Source organism: Branchiostoma floridae, chromosome 1 (genome assembly GCF_000003815.2).
Source record: "Branchiostoma floridae strain S238N-H82 chromosome 1, Bfl_VNyyK, whole genome shotgun sequence".
In the NCBI taxonomy this organism is placed as follows: Eukaryota; Metazoa; Chordata; class Leptocardii; order Amphioxiformes; family Branchiostomatidae; genus Branchiostoma; species Branchiostoma floridae.
This window is the reverse complement of record NC_049979.1, coordinates 21387260-21414729: the sequence shown is the minus strand read 5'-3', so window position 1 is coordinate 21414729 and position 27470 is coordinate 21387260. Positions and strand designations below refer to the sequence as shown.

General features: G+C 42.3%; 2 protein-coding genes across 5 annotated transcripts; both read left to right on the top strand.

Annotated features, from left to right (window-relative positions):
* The first annotated feature begins 8187 nt into the window (after positions 1 to 8187).
* On the top strand, positions 8188 to 15979 carry LOC118422789 (retinol dehydrogenase 12-like). 4 transcript variants are annotated; one of them, XM_035830558.1, is made up of 7 exons: positions 8188 to 8297; positions 12707 to 12882; positions 13577 to 13717; positions 14050 to 14241; positions 14737 to 15015; positions 15290 to 15503; positions 15860 to 15979. In XM_035830558.1, exons 1-7 carry the CDS (start codon positions 8284 to 8286, stop codon positions 15957 to 15959), a joined length of 1116 nt encoding a protein of 371 aa, XP_035686451.1. In that variant the 5' UTR covers positions 8188 to 8283; the 3' UTR covers positions 15960 to 15979. The 4 variants fall into 4 exon arrangements, with proteins under 4 accessions (XP_035686451.1, XP_035686460.1, XP_035686469.1 ...); XM_035830567.1 differs by lacking the exon at positions 8188 to 8297 and adding an exon at positions 11910 to 12029; XM_035830576.1 differs by lacking the exon at positions 8188 to 8297 and adding an exon at positions 11954 to 12029 and having other exon boundaries at positions 12783 to 12882.
* Positions 15980 to 17056: 1077 nt separating this feature from the next.
* On the top strand, positions 17057 to 25135 carry LOC118415774. Its single transcript, XM_035820625.1, has 12 exons — positions 17057 to 17221; positions 17620 to 17720; positions 18318 to 18458; positions 19006 to 19197; positions 19585 to 19863; positions 20094 to 20310; positions 20744 to 20839; positions 22472 to 22554; positions 22831 to 22971; positions 23567 to 23758; positions 24280 to 24558; positions 24915 to 25135. The coding sequence occupies exons 2-12, from the start codon at positions 17669 to 17671 to the stop codon at positions 25133 to 25135; spliced, it is 1893 nt and encodes a 630-aa protein (XP_035676518.1). The 5' UTR covers positions 17057 to 17221; positions 17620 to 17668.
* Positions 25136 to 27470: the final 2335 nt, after the last annotated feature.

The window sequence follows — 27470 nt, the reverse complement described above, 5'->3', positions numbered from 1 at the left end:
ATATGATTTTTATCTTAAAAGAGAGGGAAACATTCCTTGCTGTATGAATAATGGATTAACGTATTATACAGTACAGGTTTACATTATCAGTTTTACTCTTCGCATGCACGTTTACCAGTTTTTTAGCAAAATGAGGATGATTTCTACACTCAATTGGTACTAAGCCAACCATCTCATGAAAGGTACGGAAGTATACGTTTGAAGATCCCAAACACGATGCTCACAATGGGACAAATAGTCCTACCTCGTTCACACTTTCTTATCCATACTAGTTTGAAGAACATGGCAAAGAATTTTAAGAAGACATGATCATGTAACTTCACAGTTTGCAGCTACATGTACATCCTACCCACCGAGTGGCATGCTAGCGGACTTTTACACGAAATCCAGAGGTCACGGGGTCAATTCCTGGCAATCCTGTCTAGACTTTTCATTCTTCAACTTTCAAGTTACATGATTTCGCTCACTCCACCCAGGTGTTAAAATGTGTACTGAATTTGGTTGGGGGTGTAAAAGGAGGTAGAAGGCAAGAGATGTGCTCCACCTTCCAATACCGTGACCTAGACACAGTGCATTAACAACCCACTGGCCCTACGACCTCAAAGGGACTTCAGGAATACCTTTACCTTTTACTTACCAGACTTTCATACAAATATGCTAGTTCACGGTCTTGACCTTCATCTTTCTGCAACACACGGGGGCGCACCTTACGGTTGACTTGAAATTCCACGGCGCACTCATCTTTAGCGACCTTCTTAGGGCGAAAAGCTGACATGTGTGCTTGTGATATGAAAGAACGGGAGACGCTTGCGGCCACTTCACTTGAACCACTCAGGGAGTATCTCTCGAGTACTTGCTACAACTCATGAATCTACTTGAGACTGTTACATGCCAGGAGACGAACGCTGTTGCATTTACATATATCTCAAGACACTATTCGCAAAGTCCGCAGGAGACTTGTATACCGTCATTATTCATTCCCTAGTCTCTCGAGGAATGTACCTTCCTTTACTTACTAATAGAGGGCGTACTCGCCTTACCAACAAGGAGAGCGATGTATACAGGAGAATGTCGTGTCGTCTTTTCTCTGGAAATTACGATACAAAACCGAGGGGTTACTATGAAATCAGTCGAGACCTGCTTTCCACATCCACGGTTATACAGCCTCAAACAGATTGGACGGATCTATGTGTAAATCATTGTTGACGAAAATTAAAGAAGACTGCGCTCTTTTGTTGAGATTCTCTTTTAAATGCCTTAAAATGCCACCGTGTCACCTTCGTAAGTGAGGATAATCATTACTTCGCCGAACTTGGGACTTGATAGTTTCTTTTTCTTATCATTATCTTTAGACATCAAGCAAAGTCAAAGTTAACGACAGTAACTTCAAGTTGTGCAGCTTACATCTACGCTTCACGAATGACAAAGAAAAACAGAGCAAAACAGAACATTTAAAACATTTGATAAAAGAAAACAAAACGGCTGAGTTGTTTAAGTGGAAGTCTAGATTTCAAAACCAGACCGATTAAAAAGAATAAAAAGCTAGCTGTTTGGTAGCCATTATGTAATTTAGGTAGTTAAATTGGTTTTGCTTGTTTGTTTTGCAAAGTTGGTAGACCGCCGTATGGCATAACACATCACGTTTGTACTGAAGAGTACAAGCTGCATATCCGGACACATATATTTGATCCACTCACACCTGGAAGGACCCCTACGCTCATATAGATAAATCTAATGGGTTCTTTAACATGTTCCAGGTGCAGTTCTCCGCAAACACAGGATCTCCATTTAACGACTATTCGAGGTACTCATTTTTCACCTTCTCAGGGTACAGAAACCGGTATCAAGTGTCTTCCCAAAGGCCGGGCACAACTCCAGGTTCTCAGTCAACAACCTTACCCACAGGGCCCACTTGTCCCCTGTGCTATATAACTAGAAATTGAACATTTCTGCGCAAAATAACGGTTATGATCAAACAACTGGGTATGATTTGGGACCATTTCTGTATGACTTTGTCGACCATGATGCCTGTGCAAGTGATGTTAACATGTTCTCAGATGAGTGAGGAAAGGCTCAGGATTATGAACCCCTCTGGTCTGATAACCACAGAGGTTCTGTATCTGTATCTGTATCTATATAGCCGGTATAACCGCCATTCGGCGTAACACACCAGCTTCGCAGGCACGCGGGGTGGCCACACGCACCCACCGTGGCTGTGACACAGAGTGCATCCACACGCAACCACCGTGGCTGTGACAGAGTGCATCCACACGCAACCACCGTGGCTGTGACAGAGTGCATCCACACGCAAGCACTGTGGCTGTGACAGAGAGTCATGACAGGCAGCCGGCCAGGCGTCTGGCTCGGAACATCAGGCGGGGCTCATCAAAGTGAGGTTGTCTGGTCCGCCAAAACTCCTCCATCGATTCCAGCACCATGACTAATGACGCTTTAAGTTTATTCAATCGACTCCAACCCAATCAGCAGTTTTCCAGCTGGCTGGCCCCCTCCAGATCAGGGGTCGATTGGTGCGGGATTGTTATAATCTCTGTCGCTGTGATAACAGTCTTCCCTGGTAACATCCAGGTCAATGGGATGTATCGATTGTCTCCAAACCCCCTGTAGATAAACGCTTGCCAAAACTTCCCCCAAACTCACAGCAGAGAGTGGGGTGTAATTTATTTATCGTTCTTGTGGCGCGACGTTGACTTTCAACAAATAAAAACTAAATCATCACCGTAAATTTGTCCACATTGTGTCAGGAATTCGTTCCGACAGTGCTCATGGTTCAATGCTGCTTGGCATCCGTGTGATGAATAAAAAGGACAGAGTTATGAGGTAAAGAAAAGTTGACCAAAGTTCTCTGAAACATCTGTATGGATTTTCTGGGAGGAAAGTTGTAAAAGGAAAGAAAATCAAAATCTGCAAAACGTTGTTGTTAGTTGTTGAGGCCTTTTAGCTACACATTGGAGCTATATTTTTGGGGGGACTAAGTACGCGATAGGAGGGGAAAAATGAAGTATTAGCGGTTGAAACAATTCTATAGCACAGTAGTAAACCAAGACAATTATGAAGCACCAAGTACTGTTAACCGATTTCTAAGGAATGTGCCGTCGCTCGATGTTTTTCTTGTTGAGAGATAATACGTGTTATATAAAGACAATTACTATTCATCATTAATCGATCTACAGCAACTGTTCAAGATTGATTAAACAAAACTGACGGCTGTCCTTAATTGGTCATTAAGTGAAATCGTTCCATCTTCTTCGAAATCGTTCATCAGGATGGCGTATCTTTGTGTGCATGTTTTGCAACTCCATAAACGCACCGATTAACTGTTCATTAATGTGGACAAATCGTCAATGAAAGTCCGGAACTCTCTATGGAAAGATAGTTACTGAAGCTGGAGACCACTTCGTCCCAGAGTTTTTTGCGTTGGATTCCTCCCATGACCTCTACCAGGAATCATTCTCCCACAAGGCCATGGATCATGCAAATTACATATCCTACATGTATGCCTTGCTTCTTTCCCCAGAAAACCATCTAGGCACAACAGTGTTTCGCAAAACCGCTTGACCAATCCGTGTAGACCTGTATACTCGTATGTCTGAATATCATTTTCTTGTCAAAAACGTTTAACAATAAACAACTTATTCATGTTTTACATGGCACGAATTACCCAGACCCAAACGAACCTACATAACTATACCTGAACCCGGGATCTAGAGAGCAAATGAAATTGAAATAGGTTTGGCAAGAAACCCGAGTGTAACATATGTCTTAAAGTAATAACACTAGCTATTAAGAAGGAAGATCGAGTAGAAACATTGCAAGCAGGTGGCTGCTTCTCTCATTATGCTCTTAACTGATTTGTTTGATTCATACGAGCCATTACGACGAACTGTTCCAAACATCTCATCCATCAGTCATTCCATGGCTTCTTTACTCGTTTTGGTTTACGTCTTCTTGCTCGTTACCAAAACGTGGGGATGGCAAAGTGTTAGTCCCACAATGCGCCCCTTGTGGCTTATTACAGCACTAGTGCAATTCCCGTAGGAACACGGTCTCAGCTGGCTAATACACGTTATCTCGAAAATGGCTATCAGCACTCAATCTTCAGTGTTCGCGTAGTGGTAGTATTACGTGCTTGGCGGCAGAAGAAAAGAGGGGGAGGGCAGATTTCTTTGACTAGTGATGGCAGATTTGCTGGAAGAATGACAAATGTACAGATGAAGACCGATGCACATAGATGAAAACACGAACTTGGCGCGTGCACAACACATAGAGTTATATGTTATGTTCTCATTTCATTGCCATAGATTTTTGTATGTTGGAACTTCATGTCACTCTACAGAGTTGGGAGATATCGATATATTGTGTGATTGATTGTGTTTCTTTTATTTTTACTCTAACGATCATGTAATGCACTACAATAATGGAAAGGATAAAAAAGGAAGTTCATAGCTGGTAGAGTAAGTACTTCATCTACCCTGAGTCCCTGACAGACAGAGAGACATTCCCGGGTCATGGGTCAATGGTAGAGGCTAATAGTTCAAGGGGAGGTCTTGTTTTTGGTTTGTCTGTTTTTCAGTTCTAGTTTTGTAGTTACATATTTACCATATGCTAGCCACGTCCACCGTAGACCGATAGGAAGTGATCAATGGACACACGTTATGTTGATTAAAAAAAAAAACTTTTTTGCATACGTAGTGAACTACAGTTAGACAAGCCATAAATACTTTACGGCGGTATGGGGTCATCGAACTTCAATTTATACAACATGGTCATTTCTGCTGTGAACTCCAACCATTCTTTGCCCAACAGTTGTATATATATATCTATATATATATGTGTGTGTGTGTGTGTGTGTGTGTGTGTGTGTGTGTGTGTGTGTGTGTGTGTGTGTGTGTGTGAGTGCGTTTGTCACGGTCGGATCAGAGGCCATCGATGATACGTCCTCCATTGTACATGTCTCTGGGCCTTCGTTCACAGGTCATGTTAGCTGTTACTGATACTCTTCTTCTACAGTGTCCCTTCTCCAACTGTTCTTGGCCCTCCCCCTTTTCGCCTGCCCTAGGCCCTGTTGGTTCCAGGTTAGGGCCTGGTGTGTGATGCTCCATGGTGGCTTTCTGAGTGTGTGCTCTATCCAGGATAATTTCTAGAGATCTGACTTTTCACAGGTTGTCAGTGAGTTGTGGATATTCTCTATGGCGGTTGAAGTTTGAATGATTACATGCGGATCACACAGGAACAACGCGAGGCACGTAACCTGCACCCCTTTGTCAGCTCGAATGGTTGATAATGGCATTCATCGAATTAGAGCTAAGACATGAGTGTAATAGACGTCCATCTAAATGGTCCTTCTGGGCACATTTCTGGACCATCAGCATCTACGGTAGATGATAATAGACGTATCATCCCCCTTTCACGGGCAACTACGATGTCATTTGCATGGTATCTTGTAGATTTAGCAGATACTCAAGCACCAATTACGGTGTATCTAATGCCCGTACGTGTCAATCCTGAATACCCAAACTTTCAGACAAACTCCACCTTGATACTCGAAATCTAGGATGATGTAGCTCAGTTTTTTGGTGCTCATAATCTATCACGAATGTCTCTTTCTTTTCGATATTTATAAAACTCTGATGACGCTGCTCTATAAAGATAAAGATGCTATTGTTAAGTCACCAAACCCAACGCAATTTGTTTTGTAATATCTTTGTCGTCCAATGAGTTTCCATAGAGAGAAAAATGGGTCACCTACATGACCCAGCAGCTTTCCATTGAGTCCAATGGTTGCCCTTCCACTGGAATGTCTTTTATCGACGGAACGCTCCTGCTTTATGTTTTTTATGTATCGATCCCCTCCCCTTTAACAATCTAAATTCTAAGGAAACAGACTTGAGTCAACAAGGCACCATCAAAAGAACATACAGTTTGATAAGTACCTGATAATCAAACCTGGTCAACTATCAATAGGTGCACCCCAAGAATCGTGAAATACTCAGTAAAAGGGCCAAGATGAAGAGGTGATTTAGCGGAGATTGATCAAAATGTAATAGTTCTCTGTACACTTTTTTTCAGGAAAGGCTGCGACTGGTCAATGATCGCTAAGCCACAAAATATTTCACAGATCGCTGAACGAGTCTCATTGATAGTGCCTTTTCGTGTTTTATGTGTTTTGTTGTCTTTTGAATAAAAAAATTATTACGACATGTACGAAATTTCCTTTATGAAATCAGGGATTAAGGATTAAACGATTTGTGGCTTTGTCGTTGTACATTCGGTCAGCGACCGCAGTCTAGTGGGTCAGAAAGGAAGCCTAACATGAAAGTGGTAGAGTTTAGTTCTGACCATATTGCTAACACTATCGGCACCCAGCCCAACATAAAAGCTATTGATGTACCAGATAATTACTCAGCTTGACGTCTCCCTCCCGGTTTGACTAACGATTGAAATCTGGAAGTACTATGTCAAGGTATTGACAAATCACTAAACCTTTGTTTATAGCCAATTATATCGAGCATCTTGGGGTAATGCGGGCAAATATGATTTCCGGTAATAGAGTCTAGTAATCGATTGAGATTTGTAACGCACTGTGCACGTAGAAGAGCCTTCCGTCCTCAGAAGTGTGGTAAGTTTTCCTCCTAAGATCCAGGGTATCAGAACTACGTGCCAGAAACGCATTAAGGAGGAGGTATCCACGCGCCGTCATGACAAAAGACGCACTTTCGAACACCTGAATCATTAAAAAAGGAACTTTTGAAAAATGTTGCACTGTGGTGACCTCCATTAGCCGCTTTCCACTGCTTTCTAGATGCTGTTACGGACCAAATTGTCCCTTCGCTCTGCGTCATTACGCGGACATTGTAGCCACATAATTCCGCTAACGTTCTGCCACAAATTTTCCTTACCCGTCGCGGATGGACTCAATTTTTCAATAGTTAAAGTTTCCCCCAGTGTTTGACTGAATGCATTTTGTTCCCACCTGAAGCTAGGACATGATAAAAAATTTGTTGCTCCCTCTTGTGATTTTACAATCCTTGTGGGATTTGGGTTATAAAAGAGCACAATAATTTCCAAAGCTTTTAGCTACCGTTCAACGTACATGTCACCTTGTTTTTGAGGTCTTTGACATGACTGCTGAGTATTCACTTCAGCTAGACAGTGCCTATAGTAAACTGCAGTAAGAATCTATCCAACGGCTTTACAAAGGGGCTATAGTATTTAGATGTGCCTAATGCCAAATGGCATGTTTATATTCACCCCTGGTACATACTGCTCCTCCCACAACTATATACTTATCAGATTTTAAACAGAAACCTTTGACATCTTAAATATGGGTAGATGTTTAAAAAATCCTTCTTTAGATCTCATGTTAGACTTTGGAAAGTTGAAAATTATCTCTTCATTAAACAGAACGATTTTACCTTTACGCACGAGTACATTTTATCTGGCACAGCCAACCAGTCTTATTGCACGTACTTGATTTCTGGAAGATATGGTACACGTGTTTATAGGACGTGCAGTCGGTAGAGCAACTTTGTCGATATGCCATCTGCTGCAGGCATCGGAATCAAATACGGGAGTCGACTCGCAGATTGGAGGAACGGATTCGAGTTCGAGTCCCGAGTTCGATACCCGACGTGCCCCCGACGTTGTGCCCGTGGGAAAGGCACTTTAAACGACTTTCCTCATTTCATCCAGGCATAGAAAAAAAGTACCTGACTTCGGTCGGGGAAGTAAAAGAAAAGACTACTTTTACCTTCTATCTGCACAGTGTACGTTAATGTGTTACTAACTTGAGTGCAGCGTCACATTATCCTCGTTTGTCCAAAAGCAGATAGAAAAGAATTCCAAAGATTTTTGTGCACACGTATAGTATATACATATGCGCTGTAAATCAACTGTTCTGCTGCCCAGTATGTGGGCGTCCCATCAACCTTACGGTGACGTTTATCACCTTCCATTCCAGTTAAACGTCTAACCCCTCCCATTGTCCTCTGGGTAATGGAAAGTAAAAATGCCGGCACGGATCCAGGACCTTGTCGCCGCAAATCAGCGCGACTTTGTGCCGTGCGAGCGGATTTACAATCATTCCCCTTTCTCAAGTTGGCCCTCTCCGATCTCGCGAGTAAATCACGCGAGAGGTGCCCGATGTCGCCGTGACTTCTGGTGACCTCTGTCTTCCCGTCCCGACGGGCGAATTGATCTCACGGCTCGTCTTGTGGTGTAATAGGGCTCGTGGACTGTGTCCATTAGGCACACATCACTGCCTTTATGGTCCCAATAAGGTATGCCTTCGCGTATGCAAACGTGAGATGAAGAGATTTATTCTGGGGACATTCCTCCATAAAATTACCTGCCGCAAAATAGTTCACCGCCCATTTCAAACCCGGACCAAGTAGTTGAAAAGTTCCCATACAGGCTTTTGGCCCCGGGCCCGAATCGAAGACGGTGTGACTTCTATATAGGTGATAGATTACGTTGTAAATAACATATACTGACGCCATTTATACTTCAGGATGGTCTGTCAAACAGGTAGGAAACGTATTGCTGATCCGTTTAACAGATTCTGCCGAATGTGCAACTTAAGACTTCACACGTCCACACCATATCATACAACCACGTGGTACCTTAATGTACCAGCCCTGGTGAATACTGGTATTGTGTACCCTTCAGTATGAAGACAGTCACCCCTTATGTTTAACCAACAAGCAGCAAATTAAAGATATACTGTTTTCAGTCTACCCTTTACTAGTATCGTTGCAAGCTGTTCACACTTACGGCGAAGGTGTGGTTTAATCACAGCGAGTTGATTCTTGAGTTTCTCAATGCTGGTAGGAAAGAAACAAATGCATGCAGCGGAATAACTTGCAAGCAACATGTTGCATTAAGCGCAACAATCTTGACGGTCGCTGAACTTTTCTCGTCTCGCCAAGCCTCGGCGCCACCTCGCCCTTTGATGAATGCCCCTATCTGGCGAACTCGTTCAAAAATTCGTAAATATTTTACCAGTCATCTGAAGCCGTTGACTAGAAATATCGGAGACTGTCCGTGTGATTTACGGAGAAATCATCGGAAGCATGCAGAGAACCAAGCCCGTGATAATTGCACCTGCCGCGTGTTTATGGCGCAGATGGACGGGGGAAGATGGAGAAGAAATGGAATATTTCAAGAGTGCATTAACAAAACTCCTGGACCGCAAAATGGCGATGAGTAACCGCTAGGGGTCGTTAAAAATACATGTAGTCGCGGTCACTGGCTAACGGTGAATGTCAGACATGTTGGGTAGCCTTATGGTCGATTCATCCCGAGAAATGTATATGTGTAAAAACAAAACACTGTCACAACGACACAGAGATTCTCACTGTTGTTCTGATTCATTAATAACTCGCTAACTGGTTAGCTGAACCCAAAACTGACACTGTTTTTTGCCTGTTTTGTGTTAAAAGTGAACTGTCCTTGAACCAAGATTGATATCAAACAAGTTAACGCTGCAGTTTCACCCGCATCGGGCGCGATGGGACCGTTAAGGTCTGAGATCCCACCATTACCGTGATTCTTGCCACAGCGCTTGTGGTTTATCTTCATGTATCTCCTGGTACAAGGTGGTTAGCCTCCTTCCCAGATTTCTAGGAGCACCGACGTCTTTGGGAGCGCTCACTCACAGATTTGCGATTTTTAGCACGGGCTAAGCTTCTATGATGCCGGGGGAGAGTTTCCGTGCTAAAAATAAACGCCGGCGTTCCTCGAACTCTGCGATGGTACTCTACAAGCAGAGGTTGGGCTCCCACTGTTTTGTGACGTGTCTTTAGGCGTTTTGTCGGGCTTTCTTACTCTCCAAGCGGAGGTTAGGCTTTGGCTGTTTTTTTACGGTTTTAGGCCGCGAGACATCATGTAAACAGTACAAAATAGGAAAGCCCGATAAAAACGCTTAAAAACGTTTGAAAAACAGCCGGAGCCTAACCCTTACTTGGAGAATAGCGATTTCTATTTTGTATCATTTCTTAATGACCGACGGACGTAAAGAAAACGTTACAAAATAGAAAACCCTAAAGCCTAAGCTGTAGCTGAACCTCTGAGCTGAGATTACGCGACAGAGGTTAGGCATTGAGCCCTACTTTCAAGTTCGGACACGGCTAGATCGTTATCCTTGCACAGAGAGACATTGGTCTGGTACGGCGGCTATTGCTTGAACAAATACAGGCAGCTGTTTGAATAGGTCCTATTGTTGCCTGTTAATGAGCCTGAAATCTTCATTTGGCTCCTTGTGTACACTTGGTTAGACATACACCTTTCATTTGCAGGCCCTGTTGATGCTGGATTACCCCCACTGCAATTAAAACCCGGGAAGAAATTTCGAATGACCTCATTAGGGCGACAAGCAATTTTAGAGCAAGGAACTAAATTACTTTTCCGATAATCACCACCGATGTGAGCACGGAGAATGCACTGCCACGCTGTTGGACACGTACATTTAGTTGAATCTATACCCATTCTTCGCGAGGAAATCGGTGGCGGAAGCCCAGATTGATTCTGATGTTTCTAAATACGAGGGAAATGGTGGATAACAGCCAGAGTGATGACACAATAAACGCGTTCATTAGGGCAGTATGGGAAATCCATTGATGAAAGAGAGGGCGAGTGGCAACTCGGTGTAACTGTTGGCGATTTTGCTGCAGTTTTTGAAAGATATCATAGGCGGCGTTGTGCACTCGGGGACAATACTGAAATTCGGAGCTTTGTGATCCTATCCTATTGTATCCTTCATATCCCACTTCTGTACAAAAGTGTCAAGTTAGACATATAAATTTAGTAGCTAAATCTCACCTTTCTTCGTTTCCCCGACATCTGACCAATTATAGATCCATTTCCATCTTACTGAGTCACAAACAAACCGGACCATCACAGACTAGACGGAACAGAAACATGGCCTTCTGGTGAAGGTAATTATTTACTATCCCTGTGTCAAGGAAGCCTTATTTTTACGGATCAAAAGCACTGCCTAGCAATCCTGACTAGCACTACAGTTAGTTGCGGTCTGGCGTAGTCAGTTAAAAAGAATTTTGATGTCTGCACGTGAAACACGTGTATACAAATCCTAACGACAAATTAACTGCTTATGACATTAGATAAATGCCAACAATATAGATTTCCGTACATGTAGGTTCCAGGATTGTATCACGGGAGCCAATGAAAGCTGGCGTCACCACGATCTCGAGAAAAAACGCACCATATATTTGAATACGGTATTCAGATTACAACGTACGTATCAAGAGACCTTTCCAATGATACCAGCTTTTGACCGACTAGAACACATTCTTAACCATGTCGACTCTAAGCACAACCCTAACCCTAACCCTAGAGGCTAGGGTTACGGTTGTGCTTAACTCATATCTCGAGAACTGTTCCATTTTACTGCAAGCTAAAGTGCCTCACGAAGTGTCCTTTATCGGCTCGGGGGTTGACTTTTATTCTATTCACTTTCGGAATAGTACATTTTGCATGGGGTGGGAGATGGTTGAAATATTTTGTATTTGCTCGCAAATGTTGCCTGTCTAGTCTTATTCAAGACACCATTTTCGTGACCTTTCTTTTTGCTTCCTTTACAATGGGAACAGATATGTCTAACGTTAGGTGTGGTTCCGACTACAGGATATCATTACTTCGATATCTATCTCCTTGCTTAACGGATTGCGACAATGGCGTCCTAGAAAGTATAACCTACAACTCAAGTGCATCTGATGATTACCCCTGTATAGTTGTATATCCAAACTCGTGCAACTAGAAGTGTGCGCCTTCAAAAGTCAAATTGCACTGCCTGCTTCATTCATGAGGAAGCTGTGATATTTAAGCGTCACCACTCCCATGTGGCATGTCAGAGGTCAATGCCATTTCAATAGCTTGACTCACAATCACAATACACGATAGCTGAAGTGAGACAAGCTAGACAACATTTCATGCAGAAGTAATTCTGTGGTGGCGGATCACCGAAACGTTTCCGTCCGCTTTGTGCCTCACAGGTGGGAATATATTCTCTGTACAAAATCTAGATCTCTAGCTAGCTCTGGGGAAGGTTTACCAGACGCCATAGGTGCCAAGGGCAAATAGTAGAAATTGGCCAATAGACAGATAACATGCCAGAGGAGTTAGCTGGCCGAGGAGAACAGTTTGCGTCCTATTTTAGTCTGTCGAGCCAGTTGGCCGAATTCCACTATTTTCTCTAGCGACAAATGGGGACTGGGAGAGGCAAAAGAAGGTTTGCCAAACTACGTAGAAAAGTTACTAGGTCACACGTAGGTTCTATTTTCAAGCAGACAAATTGTGAGGCATGAGCGCTGCATGCCGCGACTGTGGACTCTGCAGAACATTTTTCTAAGCTTAGTGAAATAGACTTGCTTTTTGTGATCTAACTACAATATTAAAGTTAAAGTTACTAAAATTTTGACCAGAAAGATATATATAGTTCGTATGGTAAGAAATGGGTGTGACCAGATTACCAATTACAGTCAATGCATTTGTTAACGTTATGTTTATTCGGTTGGGCTATGATTACTAGATCATGCTAGATTATGCAGGTCATCATTTAATGTAGAAGTAATCATAGTGTGTGTGGCCTCTCATGTGCCCGCAATAGTCCAGGCATTGTCTCTCATAATTAAAGAATTCAACCAAGATGTATTTTTCCGCCTTCATTCAGGCTTCTAAAAATCACCAGCTTTGACGCAACAGGTCATAAGGTTACCACCGGGCATTGTCTATTTAACTGTACCAAGGACACATCCAAGATGGCGTCCAAGTATTTTGACCTGACTGGTGACATCGTCGAGTTTACACGGGCCCACTGTCCCATTGTGTTGTCAGCTGTCGTCGGAGGTGAGTTTTTGTGGCACATTTGTGGAGCTTTTGGAGTTTTTGTGGAGTTCATACCTTCAGGATCGTATAATGTTATATTGTCTAGACATTACGTAATGTGCCATGACGCAACGTCTAACTTGTATTCAACTTTATGGGGGCTCTGTAGGATGTTTCATCGTATCAAATATCCTCGTTATTAACTAGAAATAGATTTTAATACGGACGTCTGAGCTCAAGCCGATATCACGCTATATGTCGACTCTTTACGTTACCAAACTAAACAACTTGTGTAGAAACAGGTTTTATCGATGCGCAATAGTTGAAATAATCGTGCGGTGAACCTCGCATTGTTGTATTGTTGTGAGTTGGATCTATTCCACCGGCTACCTATAGTTTTGAAATCAGACATTTTCAGTGTAATTCCAATTGGCTTTACATGCTAATGTGAGATATTGAAAAGCAAGACTGCAATGTTATCCCAAAGTAAAAACCCTTAAGTAATTTAGTGTCACCAGCACAATGATAGTATTCATCAACTTTATATAACGTGTAGGGCTCTAAAACCCCATGTAGCAAGCGTAGAATCATATAATATTTTAACCAAAGGTATTTGTGTGACTACTTTTGACGCTCAATGTTGTAAGATTTTCCTTTTGTGCATTTCATGATCTTTCATGTGCTTTGAGCTGGCACTATATGTTGTTTGATTTAGGCGTTGGCCTGTACTTCTTGAGGAGGTACTTTGCGGGCGGTCTCTGCCGCAGTCCCGCCAGACTCGATGGCAAAACCGTCATCATCACAGGAGCCAATACGGGCATCGGGAAAGAAACAGCACGTGACCTGGCCGCTAGGGGTATTCTTGCCATTCACTTTTACACGCCAGAGGGCATTACTACAGTACCCTTTCCACTACCATCAAACTTTGAGCTTGTGTGACTAGCACATATACTGTAGTTCTATTCCTTTTATATAAAAAAATCACACGACGACCGAAGAAAACTACTTTTTTCACAAAGCAACGACTTATGACAACATTAACATTAACTTATGAAGTTTGATATATAAAGAATGTTAGTTATCTCCAAGCAGATCTAGAGTTTGATGTCAATGTTTATTGAATACGTTGATTTGTATGGCCGTTGGCGTTAAAAAATTGTTGTAAAATATTTTCTCCTTTACTTACAGGGGCCCGGGTGATCCTGGCTTGCAGAGATCTCACAAAAGCAAAAACTGCGGCAGCCGAGATCCGAAAATCTACCGGAAACGGAAATATCGTCATCGAACAACTCGACCTGGCCTCCCTCGCCTCGGTCCGAACATTCGCGACGATCATCAACGAGAGAGAGCCGAATGTGAACATCCTTGTTAACAACGCAGGTGTGTGTGGAGGGTGTACGGGGTGGGTGTGTCCACTGATGATAATTCCTCTACATACTCTGAATCTTAGGCGAGAACGTGAAAAAGGGATAGTAAAAAAAGATGCATTTTCAAGTAGAGACCATCAACGTTGTGTCACTTTTAGAAAACGTAAGAAAACAGACGAAAATCAATGCGAGCAGACGTCATTCATAGAATTTACTTCCTGTGATCTTATATGCTACAAATACCTAATAGGTACTATAAAGGTATAGAGTGGATTATCTACGCTTTATATCCATGATCACCGTAAAAGAAATTCTCTTGAACTCCACTGGACGACCTAAGCTATCTATGTCGGAGCATACATGTATATACATGCATACACCTGGTGATTATACCTGGTGATTATATGACAAAATTAACCGTGCAACAGAAGAGATTTGAATCAAACGAATATAAATTTTGAATAGTCACTTTCCACCTGACTTTGTACTTTACATCTCTTCATTTTAGGAGTCATGATGTGTCCACAGTGGAAGACAGAAGACGGTTTTGAGATGCAGTTCGGCACGAACCACCTGGGTCACTTCCTCCTCACCAACCTGCTGCTGGACAAGCTCAAGAAGTCCGCGCCCAGCCGGGTCGTCATTGTCTCCGCCCGCTTGTATGATGGCGGAAAGATCAACTTTGACGACATCAATGCCGAAAGGTCGTACAGTCCTTTTGGAGCGTACTGTCAGTCCAAGTTAGCAAACGTACTGTTCATGAGAGAGCTGGCACAAAGACTGGAAGGTAGGACTACAAGCGTTTAAACATTATATTTTTGGCGACGCCTCAGGGACGAAATTTATCGTAATACCAGGATATCTCTGTAAATTGATCATCTAATTGATCGTAAGTTTCCTTATTCTGAGTTAGCAGCAATTTTCGAGTACGGTCTGTCTGTCTATCGAGAAAAATGTACCTTCCTTTTATATGGAGAATTCTAAAAAAAAGCATGTACCGATGCTACCTGCCATTCGTTATCCATTGCTAAACAAAAGACAATGTCGATCCCATTCCGCAGGAACTGGTGTAACGGCGAACGCCCTCCACCCCGGCGTCATGAACACAGAACTAGGTCGGCACGTTTTCACCACGTACGGCTGGAGAGCTCTGCTGATGGCACCCGTCGTCGCCATCTATTACCTGTTCTGGAAGAGCGTGAAACAGGGAGCACAGACCACCATACACCTTGCCGTGGATAAAGAACTTGAAACGACGTCCGGGCTGTACTTCAGGTGAGAGTTCTTCTTACATGACGGCACAATAAATGAATGACAAAGTGATTTTGAGGAAGGCATAGTTTATTGTCTCTACAGTGGTGCAATGTTGAATAAAACAGAAAATAAACGTACAGACTTGGCCTATAAACGTAGATTCACGTTGTAAAGTTGCAGTCATGTGACTGCCACGTGATTGTCACGTGACTGTAACGTGCACGCAGTGTGTAGGAAACATAGATATAGATATTTGCTTATTCCCTCCCCCTTCCATTCCCTTTATCGAGTTGTATGTCCTCGTTTCACGCATTTGATGTTGTCAATGAAATTATATATTCTATCAAAACGTAAGTTGCTCTCTCCCCCTATCGCAGTGACTGCATGCCCTGTGACCTGTACCCCGTGGGTAAGGACGAGGCGACCGCAAAAAGACTCTGGCAGCTCAGCGAGGAGATGGTGGGCCTGAAGGAGTGACGTCATTTCGCCCATTACACGAAAATGTATTCTGGGAACTTTTCAAATGCACATGGGGTGTCCGAAAACGCTCTACGCTAAATGCAGAAAGGCAGCGGCTTATTACGTTAAATTATTGCACTGCTGCAGTATGAGTAAATAAACAATGTAGCTTGTTGCTGATATAGTCTCGTTATATAGCATTTTTGGTGTACATGTGATATGTTGTATGTAACAGCCTTTGTATGCAAGCATGGGTGTTGAATACCAAGCTCATATCTATTCTGACGTCACGTTGCACATTGCTTCCTCCCCTCAGCCAACAATGACCAAACATTGTGTGGCTATATACTGTATATATATCATGTATATCATGTGAAAGAAGCCGACAAAAGAAGAAAGAAGACAAGAAGAAGAAAAAGCAAGAAGAACACACCAGCAAAAACAGTATACTAGTGTGACGTCAATGAAAAGCCTGTATTGGGGGTATTTAAAGGGGACAAAATGGGCGTCAAAGCCATTTCCAAATTTAAAAAAAAGTGTTCTGCCACACTGAAATCGTACGTACAAAGCAGCTGCAAAATGAGATATACTGTAAGTTACCAAAAAAACGGAAAACGGATATTGATCTTGCAGAATACGAGAGATCGCGATGATGTCACGGTGACACTGTGGTAGGCAAAAAGCAGGTGTTTGGCACAATATTGATTTACACATTAACCAGTAATTTGATCTGCTAATTTAAATGTCAATTTTTAATCCAATCTACTGTCGTCCTGGTAGACACCAACCGCCGAATACCCCGGATATAAACGACAACAGCGATCGCTCGTATGCAAAAGTCAACTCCAAAGATCTATACAAAGGTGACGATGTGAAAGAATAAAAATTAAAGTACTGTTTTGCATATCATACTCTAGCATTTTACAACCTTCCTGACCACTTAACTAATAGATTTCTTGATAAAGGCAACTCTTTTTACCAGACTGCACGTTCGCATCAGTTGGTTGGTTTCCAGATGATGTCATGCAAAGAACTAAATCAACATGGCCTTACCTGGAATCCTTCCAGCGCCACAGGAAATGAGAAACACTTACCAGGCTTTGTCTTTAGATTACTTACCTCCCCCCGGAAAACCTCTCCACGCGTGTTGTAATTCATTGCCACTGCCAGGGGGAAGTACCTTGAGTGTAACAGCCAAGAGAAAAATTGGGGCAGCTGTTGCAGACAACGTCCGTGTGTGTGGCTACGAAGTTTAGAGATTGGTGGTTGAACACTTACAGGTACGACGAAGGTAGCTTTTAGTAACGTCAGGTTGTACGATTGTGTAGACATGTTATTCTGTAGGAGAATGGTCTCAAAATTCGCGTGTTTGGGCGACAAATGGGATCGTCACGTATTCACTTTTCCGCGGAAAAGTCACGTCGTTCCGGGGTTGTATTTGGTCTACCCAATGAGGTTCAAGTGGGCGAAACAAGGCAGGCACTTACATTTTCTTTCATACACGACCATCTGTAAAAAGCAGTTTTGGAACTGTTTCGACGAAACTAAATATCCAGAGCATTTCAGAGAAGAAGAATGTTGTCGATTAGGTACCTCATACTGTGACTGTGACTTCCAAATCAGTTTTACTGGATGAGTATTTACTACTGATGATAATCATTCTCTGACCTCTATGCAGCTGTCTGGGACGCGAAAACTTGGTATCTGACTACCTGAGTGGTGACGTCATGGATTGGGCCTCCTCTCACCAAATTCTCCTCCTTTCAGCTGCGGGTGCAGGTAAGGCGAACATGGAAATCGTAAACACTTAAAGCTTTTTATTGCCTTCGTCAAGAAGCGGGGTACGGTACTACAGACTTTTAGTTTAACGTCATTTTCGCGATGACATTCAATTATCACCAGAAATTCAGGCGGCTTTTATAATCATGACGTCGACATTCGTGACGTTGTTAAATCAGTAGACTCTTTGCCTACAACTCCTGTTATTTGATCAATTGCCTGTTGCAAGATACAGATTATTTCTCTAGAAGTCATGATAGCATTATGAATGGAGAAATTATGCTGTCGATTTTTCCAAGCCTCCTTATGAGATTAGGCTCTTCGAAATCGTTTCGGATTTTTTTTTATTGTGCTTTTACGTGGTTGTATATTAGTTAGGAATGTGCCCGGTTTCAAGTCTCTACCAGACATGCCAAGAAGTAGTATAAATTGGCCAAATAGACGTCAATGATTCATACAGTTACCATTTGCAACCCACGTGGAAACCATGTGAAATCATAACTTATAAACAAAATTGAACACCCCTTATAATCGCAAAAAGGCTCGCCCGTTGAGCCTGTTTATAATGTGTGTGGGTTTTTTCCTGACGTCATACAGGAGTGGCCTTTTATGCCGCCCGGAAGTACTTTGGCGGGGGCGTGTGTTACAGCACAGCCAGGCTGGAGGGGAAGACTGCCATCGTTACAGGTTCTAATACAGGACTGGGCAAGGAGACGGCACGTGATCTGGCCAGGAGAGGTACTGTTAATCTTGACATGTTCGCGGTGGTTACAGTCATGTGTATCTGACATAGAGACAAATATTGATAGATATCAATTATGAAAATTAATAACTGATTTGCATTATCAATAAGAAAATATTATTATTCCGTAGTTATAAATAAGTGAAATTTTATTCTTAAGGCATTTGGAAGTGAAGTCAAGTTGAACGTTATCATGTATGAATCATGCAAATCAGGGCCTTATTTACATAGCTATAAGCAAATCTACAATAGCCTTCTTTGCTTATATGAGACTTTCATACTTTGCAAACATTTTTTTGTATGAATCTATGTTTTCCACCTGTAAATCAAGATGATCCTTCTGGTGGATTAGTCTGACATTTGACAAGTCAGTAGTTAGAGAGGGTATTAAGCACCTTGGACACATTGAAAACGCCATAATTACTTCAAGGAGGATTGCGTCAAACGGACTGTTGTTTGTGTCTTGCATAAAAGTATTATTCTTTTCTGTTATTTTGGATCACTGTTTGACGGACAATGAAAAGATGCTGTCCACCATTTCAGGTGCCCGGGTGATCCTTGCCTGTAGAAATGTGACCAAAGCTGAGGAAGCAGCGGAAGACATTCGTAAGACTACCGGAAACGGAAATGTCGTAGTGCTGAAGTTAGACCTGTCATCTCTGGCCTCTGTCCGAGAGTTTGCTGCAGGAATTAACGAGAAGGAAGAGCGACTGGACATTCTCATCAACAATGCAGGTAGTCTTGTATCTTTTTTTCCGTACTGTAAATATTCAAATATTTACGATCGCAAACTAGGTTAAATCAGTGGGAAAACTTTCTTTCCACTAGTGTGCCCCTGTCGCGAGTTTAAATCCCCGCGAAAGAAAATGAGTTTAAAACAGTTATTTTCAGAACAGTACACTTTCAAGTGGAATGCATTTCCCTTTACCAGCTTCATGTGGCATGTCATGCGTTACACCATAAGTCGGTTTACATGCTATGCCTAAACAAACATGTAGATCAACAAACAAGTGTACCAGATAATTTCATTGAAAAGGAAAAACACTGTTATGACTGTAGGGTTGACAAGGAGTTCTTTATTGAAGAGCGGAATTTTGGTTAAACATGTAGATTCTTTTACAGGGATCATGATGTGCCCGCAGTGGAAGACAGAAGACGGGTTTGAGATGCAGTTCGGCACGAACCACCTGGGTCACTTCCTCCTCACCAACCTGCTGATGGACAAGCTCAAAAAGTGCGCACCCAGCCGGGTCGTGACCGTGTCTTCTATGGGGCATCAGTGGGGGAAGATCCATTTTGACGACATCAACTTGGAAAATGGCTACGAACCTCTGAAGGCGTACGGTCAGAGCAAGCTGGCCAACATCCTCTTCATCCGGGAACTGGCAAAGAAGCTGGAAGGTAAACAGAAATTTCTGTCATGATTTTATGTACAGTCAGTTCATTTTCAATAGGTTTAACGCAGGGGGTAGGTATGTAACGTTACATGTGGTTAAAATCAATGTTTTGTAATATCTGTTTCACAGATCATCATCAGAGTACCACTTAACATCGTATGACTTGCTCTGTATGAAAATACACGATTGTAGGCAATATTCATCCATATCTATATGTTAAAATCTCATTATCAGGAACAGAAGTGACCTGCTATGCCGTTCATCCGGGCGGTGTGCGGTCGGACCTGTCCCGGTACATGCCCGACGCCCATGGACGTTGGCTGGCCCTTGTGCAGCCCTTAGTCCAACTTGGCATGTACGTCGTCGGAAAAAGTCCGGAGCAGGGTGCACAGACCTCCCTCCACTGTGCCCTTCAGGAGGGCTTGGAGTCCAAGTCTGGTCTGTACTTCAGGTGAGAAGGTCACTTCTTGTATATCACGATATTTTAATAGAATCCCTCTTGTTAAACTACACCTGTTTAGTGTTATTTTCAAGTCTTTCTGGTGGTCGGCGTTTTTCCTCTCTTTATCCTTCCCCTATTCTACAATGCATTCGTTTGGAGATTAGTATTACAACTCCTTGCTACATTTTTTGGCAAGATGATATCTTCGTCACATCATGAAAGCTGATATGTGGTATGACGACCTTTGTTTCGAATTAAAAAAAAAAAAGATTCGAAGTCCCTAAAAGTTGACTGGCCCACAACTCCAGACACATGAGCTTACAAATTCGTGACGCACGATGTCAAGATGTCTGAGCCACTCACCCAATGAGTTAATGTGATCATATATCCATATTATTGATCTGTATATCATATGGCCATTGTTTTTGTCTATCCCCTGCAGCGACTGTGCGCCAATAGACCCGAGTCCAGCAGGTCAGGACGACGAGGTGGCTAAGAGACTGTGGGAGGTCAGCGAGGAGATGGTGGGACTCAAAAAGTGATGACCACCCACAAGAAGTCATCTCCAAGTTCCCAGTGCGCATGTGCAGGCGTGAGGCATTATGGTCTAGGTCAAAGTTAAAGATCCATTTCCTAGTAAACAATTTCAACTCGTTGAGACATTTTCTCGACGTTTTGTTGCCATACAGAGTGCTATTCTCATTCTCAGTGACTTCGTTACTGTTAGAACCTTGTTGCAAAGCGTCTAAACAAGTATAGATTGCACATGAGCACTTGGGACTATGAAATATAACACCTGGCCGGATTGGACCAACAAAGATAGTATGTGGCAATGGCCATGAAATATTGTTTCAAGCTTGACTTAAAGTATGGTCGATGACAAAAAGGCAAAAGCACAGAGAAGTATTATTTGAAAATGAGCGTTTACTTGCATTCTATTCGCTCTCTATTACACTTTAATGCCTGAAATGCTACAATGCGGCAGGTGGTTGCTGCGCACTCGACATAATGCGGCATAGATAGCACAAACATCAGATTTTTTAAATGATGCCATCAGTATGCGAGTATGACAGAGTCCACATTAACCTTTTCCAGTCTCAAAAGGCTGTCTTATTAATGGTTAGTAGAAATACATATACATCATAGATATCGTCAAAATATATACATCATAGACATCTGACCAGCTGATAATAAATATGCAAGTTGCAACAGGCAATTATAAAAAAGAATGCACTTGTTACTGTTAATGTTTAGTTGCCATGATAAACAATAAAGAAATACCCTCTGCCTAGACAATGCGTGTTGATTCTAAAAGCATCATGTACCAGGAGTTGGTTCTTAACAAGGTTTGATTAACTATTATTTTTTCATGCAGTTGAATAAGTTATAATCCCTTTTTTCGATGATGGTGATTTTCCGATAATGGTAATATTTCTTGGAGGTCACCCTCACACTCAGGGTTGACATCGCGGCAAAGCCTAACGATATCACCCCTGACAATTCAGCCAGGGTATTTGGGGCGTCCTGCTTATGAATATTAATGAGCTTGCCTGATTTGTCGCGGGCCAATCAGCGACCGGATTGCAAGTTTCGAACAAACAGCGTACGGCGCGGCGTGTACAAAGATCTGTATTTCTTTGCGTGATGGTAATGTTGTTTTTTTCGTATGCTAGGTCGGTACATGTATACGGTGATGCCGTGGTTACCCTATACCCACAGAACCGACAAATGTTAAATTTGGTACCTGATAAAGACGTCTGGACGCTGAAAGAACGTTACGCCGGTACTGTTATCTTGCTCTTGAATATTAATGAGTCGCCTTATATGGCGCCTTTCCCAGCTTTCGACAACAAAAAGCCAAATACCCAAATACCCTGGCTGAATTGTCAGGGGTGATATCGTTAGGCTTTGCCGCGATGTCAACCCTGAGTGTGAGGGTGCTTGGAGGTATGAGTTCGCCGAACTCTAGTTACCAACTACTTTGACAAGTAGCAAGTAGCGCCAAACTGCATGGATTCTGTTGCCAGCTGTGATGTATGACCAAAAGATCTCAAAGACAGGCCAGGTGTCATGTGTTCGCACAGCTGTGATTTGGCCCACTCCCTGATGCAATGTAGGTCACGCTAGTTCGTCCTCGCGGCCGTTAACCCCTGACTATATATATATAACATACTGACAACATGGCGGATAGCGGTGGTGAACTGGAAAAGCAAGAGTCACGCCTAGTCGTATTTGCAGGGATCCTTGTAGGAGGTATGGTCTGGGATATATGATCTAGTATACTATGGTAGACTTTCCTTGCTTCGAAATATCTTTAAAAAGTTTGGTGTGTTATGTCGAAAGGATGTCGGTTGACAATACAACTCGTACAGACAACATCTGACTGGGCGGATTGTAAACATCAAAGCACAGGTCAATGATTTAAATGGACCCAACGGAACAAGAAACAAATACGAAAAATAACTTGTTGCATGCCACAACTATGATGTGACAGAAACGAGTGTCTTGCATTAACCTATCGTACAGCAGTAGCCGGGGTGGTACTTATGAGAAAGTACTTCGGTGGAGGTGTGTGCCGCAGTACCGCACGGCTGGACGGGAAGACTGTCGTCATCACCGGGGCGAACACGGGCATCGGCAAGGAGACGGCAAGGGACATCGCCAAAAGGGGTACGATGTGTTCTTTATGTATCATGTATGTAAGTGCATAGGCCAGGAACTGGCCCCTTGCGTAAGGTATATACCGCCCCTTACGAGGTGACATGCCCTTCTTTAGCTGAGTACAAGACGGTGATGTGCCCGACATCTACCGTCCGGGTGAATGCTGTTAATCATTCACCATATGGCAGATACGAGACAGAGGTTCGCCAGACCTCTATCCGGGTGATTTGTAGTGAATCACCAACTCCAGTCAGACCAAGATTTGCTCCATCGCACACCACACCATCGCACGTGTAGTGGGATCTTTAACGTGCCAGGGGTATCGCTCTCCCGGACAAGGGAACTCCTTTTAACGTTCTTTGTGATTATATCCTAAATAGTACGCAATAATGAATGTCAGAAAGCAACAAATCTGCAATTCCCAATTCTCCGTATCCCGTTCAAGGGAAGTCGTTTCTTTCTAGTCCTTAATTATATACCGGACATAACCATTATTTTTTTTTGTTTCAGTGAAGAAATAGTTTTATGACATTCGATTTGCAGTTGACAAAGCCAAAGCCATGATTTATCAAACAATGATATTTATTCTGCTTTGTGTAAAAAGGTGCCCGGGTGATCCTTGCTTGTAGAGATTTAACGAAAGCTGAGGCTGCAGCTGCAGAGATTCGCCAGGACACCGGAAACGGAAATGTCGTCACAGAGAAGATGGACTTGGCCTCCCTGAAGTCTGTCCGTGAGTTCGCACTCAAAGTTAACGCCAGGGAATCTCGACTGGACATTCTTATCAACAATGCTGGTTAGTATTTAGTAGTTTCTAACAAGTTGATATTGTGTTTCAACGGCTGTGTGGCCCAAGGGCTGTAGAGACGGAGAAGATTGTATAACTTGCAACTATCATCTTCGCCATAGCTCGTTTTAGTTTACGCTCATCAAGTAACATGGAGTAATTATAGTAGCTATATAGCTAATGCATGGTACGAGTCCTTTTGACACCACAGTCAGAGTGATATACTCGTGATGTATTTTTATTTCCGAGATTTGAACTTACTTCTGCACCTGTGAATGACTCAAGGAATTTTTGACCATGCCCAGTGATATCGTTCTTGGTTAGGAATTTGATCCTCTTTCCTGACGGTCACTGATCTTCGGGATTTGTGACGTCAGGAGTGAATCAAAGGTGCTCGGAAGTCAGTACCTGCCGCCGTCCCGGTTCAACGTACGTTGATATGTCCTTGCATGTGTAATTGCCTCCTCAAATAAACTTTGTTCTAGTTAAAACCATTATCATACTATATGTTTGCCTATCCTTGCCGTCAGGAATCATGGCCTGTCCACAGTGGAAGACAGAAGACGGTTTTGAGATGCAATTCGGCACGAACCACCTGGGTCACTTCCTCCTCACCAACCTGCTGCTGGACAAGCTCAAGAAGTCCGCACCCAGCCGGGTCGTCAACGTCTCCTCCGGCGCTCATGAGCAAGGAGCAATCAACTTTGATGACATCAACTTGGAGAGGACTTACACTCCATGGGGTGCCTATGGACAGAGCAAGCTGGCCAACGTACTCTTTACTAAGGAACTGGATCGAAAGTTGAAAGGTGAAAACATACGTATAAAGAGAAAGAGAGAAAGAGCAAAGACAGTGATACACGTTACTTGCCATAACTTTCCATGAACTAGATTCTGACCACAATCCGTGTCCATATTTGCAATTCTATGGATAGTAGATCCAGTACACAACAATTTTCTTCTTGTATCTTTGCGCTACAGCCATTAAAAAAACGAGAGGTCAGAAAAAACTTTACATGTCCAAAATGATTGACCTATTACTAGTATTCACAGAAATGTAACTTGAGACATCAACATGGCGCCATACACATCGAAAACGTCACAAGTAAACGCTTTCAATGATTTCAGGTACCCTCTCATTTGCACTTTTTCTTTGTTTTAACAGACTCGGGAGTGACGACCTACAGTCTTCACCCAGGCGTCATCAACACGGAACTGTCACGCAATATGGATGCCGCCTTTGGCTGGGGATTCACCCTGCTCAGTCCAGTCCTTTCTGCCGCCGTGCGTCTGTTTGGGAAGTCAGTCCAACAGGGCGCCCAGACTACCATCCACTGTGCGGTGACCGAGGGTCTGGAAGGTTTTTCCGGACAATACTTTGCGTGAGTGCACTTAGTACCACATACAGTTCTTTCATCTTGTCGAGTCATGTAAATTTCGATGTAGTTTCTGTTTTGCTTGTTTGTTTGTTTGTGATGGTGTGTGTGCAAGTGTACGAATGATACTTTTTTTACTTTATATTAATGACCTGCCCTCTACTATAGAATGTCCCATGGCCCTTTATGCTGATGACTCAAAATGTTACAAGCAAATTTCATCACCAGCTGATTGTATTTCCCTTCAGCATGATATTGACAACATGGTCGAATGGAGTGTCACATGGATGATGAAATTTAATACCTCTAAATGTAACGTGCTCACTATCTGTAGGTCTAAAACACCAGTGCTCTATGACTACGAAATTGAGGGACAAGTGCTCTCATCAGTTACGGAATTTAATGACCTAGGTGTAACTATGTCCAACTGCCTATCTTTTAAGAGTCATATAAAAAACATCACAGCTAGTGCCAACTCGACCCTCGGCTTTATTAAGAGATCTGTTGGTTACCATGCCCCTGCAAATGTTAAGAAAATCCTATATATTACACTAGTTAGGCCCAAACTTGAATATTGCTCGTTGATCTGGTCCCCCCACACTCATAACTTAATTACTTCCCTTGAAAAAGTCCAGAGACGTGCTACAAAATACATTCTTAACAACCATACAACTGATTACAGGGATAGATTGATCTACTGCCAACTCTTACCTCTATCTTACCGCAGAGAATTATTAGACTTATCCTTCCTATTTAAATGTTCCTTGGGACAATACGGTATTGACATTCATCAATATATAAGTTTTCCACTCATATCCCTAAGATCCAACTCACAAGCCAAGCTCCAGCCCCAAAAATGTCTCACCACTACGTTTAAAAACTATTTCTTCCAAAGAATCGTTCACATCTGCAACGCTTTACCCCTCAACATTAGAACTCTAAAACTTTCCCCAGTTGTTACAATTAATACCTTTAAGAAAGCAATCCTAGCTCACTATCTCTCTCTTACCAACGACAGATTTAACCCCAACGACGTATGTACTTGGGTCACCCACTGTCAGTGTCCCAGTTGTACACCTTTCTAGATATTTCATATTTACTCTTACCATTATTTCTATGATTTATTTCTTTATATTTGTTATTATTGTATATTTGCTTTTATTGTCGTTGACACAATCATGCTTATTTGATTGTACAATTGTTATTATTTGTTATCATTATGATTATTTTTCTATTATTGTATAATTTAGTTGCACGGGAGGCAACTAGTAAAGGTTACAAAGTACCTGTTTTTGCCTCCCTACCATTTTGTGTAAACACATATGGTGAAGTTCAAATAAATAAATAAATAAAAAAGAAGAAATAACTACGCAGTGATTTTATTTTCGGTGTCTGTAGGGATTGCGCCCCGAAAGTGCCAAGCAAAAAGGCCCAGGATGACGAAACTGCCAGGAGACTCTGGGAGATTAGCGAACAGATGGTCGGACTGAAGTGAGCATGCAAGAGCTCATCGTGATCTACGATGATGGCCCACGAGATACAGATGCATCAAAATTGAAATTCTATTTCTTCCTGAAGCCAAAATATCTGTTTGCTTTTGAGGAGACCCATTATCAAAGAGGAATTTCGAATCGTAGTCAAGAAAATGTATACATTGGTGATAAATATATGATATGATATAAATATATGATATGATATAGATATATGATATGATATAGATATATGATGATGATGATGATAAATATATGTTAAGATATCAGAAATAGAAATTAGACAACATACATTAACATTATCATTGCGTACACGAATCTAATAGTATGTTATTTGATTAATCACGTAAGCTAGAACCAATCGTTCTTTTGGTTTCTGTAATTCACTCTAATTGTTACAATATCTCAGATTGCAATATATGACTTTTAAGGCACAATTGCATACAACTTGTACATGAAACAGCACAAAAAGCGACAATAAAAATCGAGAATAACAATGACATCTGAGAATACTTCTTTATGCTTGTCGTAGGCCAGATGCTATATGGCAGCCATGCAAGACGCACGTGAGGGATTCATAATATACGTGTCTTGCAATAGCCTTACATGGATAGCGTGCTCGGAGTACTAAATGATCCTTTATATTTGTTAATATGTACCTATTTCATCTTGAAGACACTTGGGTGGCCTGTTAAACATATTCACTGACTTCCAAGGGAGCCCAGGTAACAAAAGTTAAAACTGGTATTTGTTGGACCAGGTACCCCAAATACTTACCGGTGCGGTTAGCTATGTTGACCGTATGGACGTTAACCCCGTAGAGCTACTGTCTTTTGTGTGGAAGCGTTTAGCGTT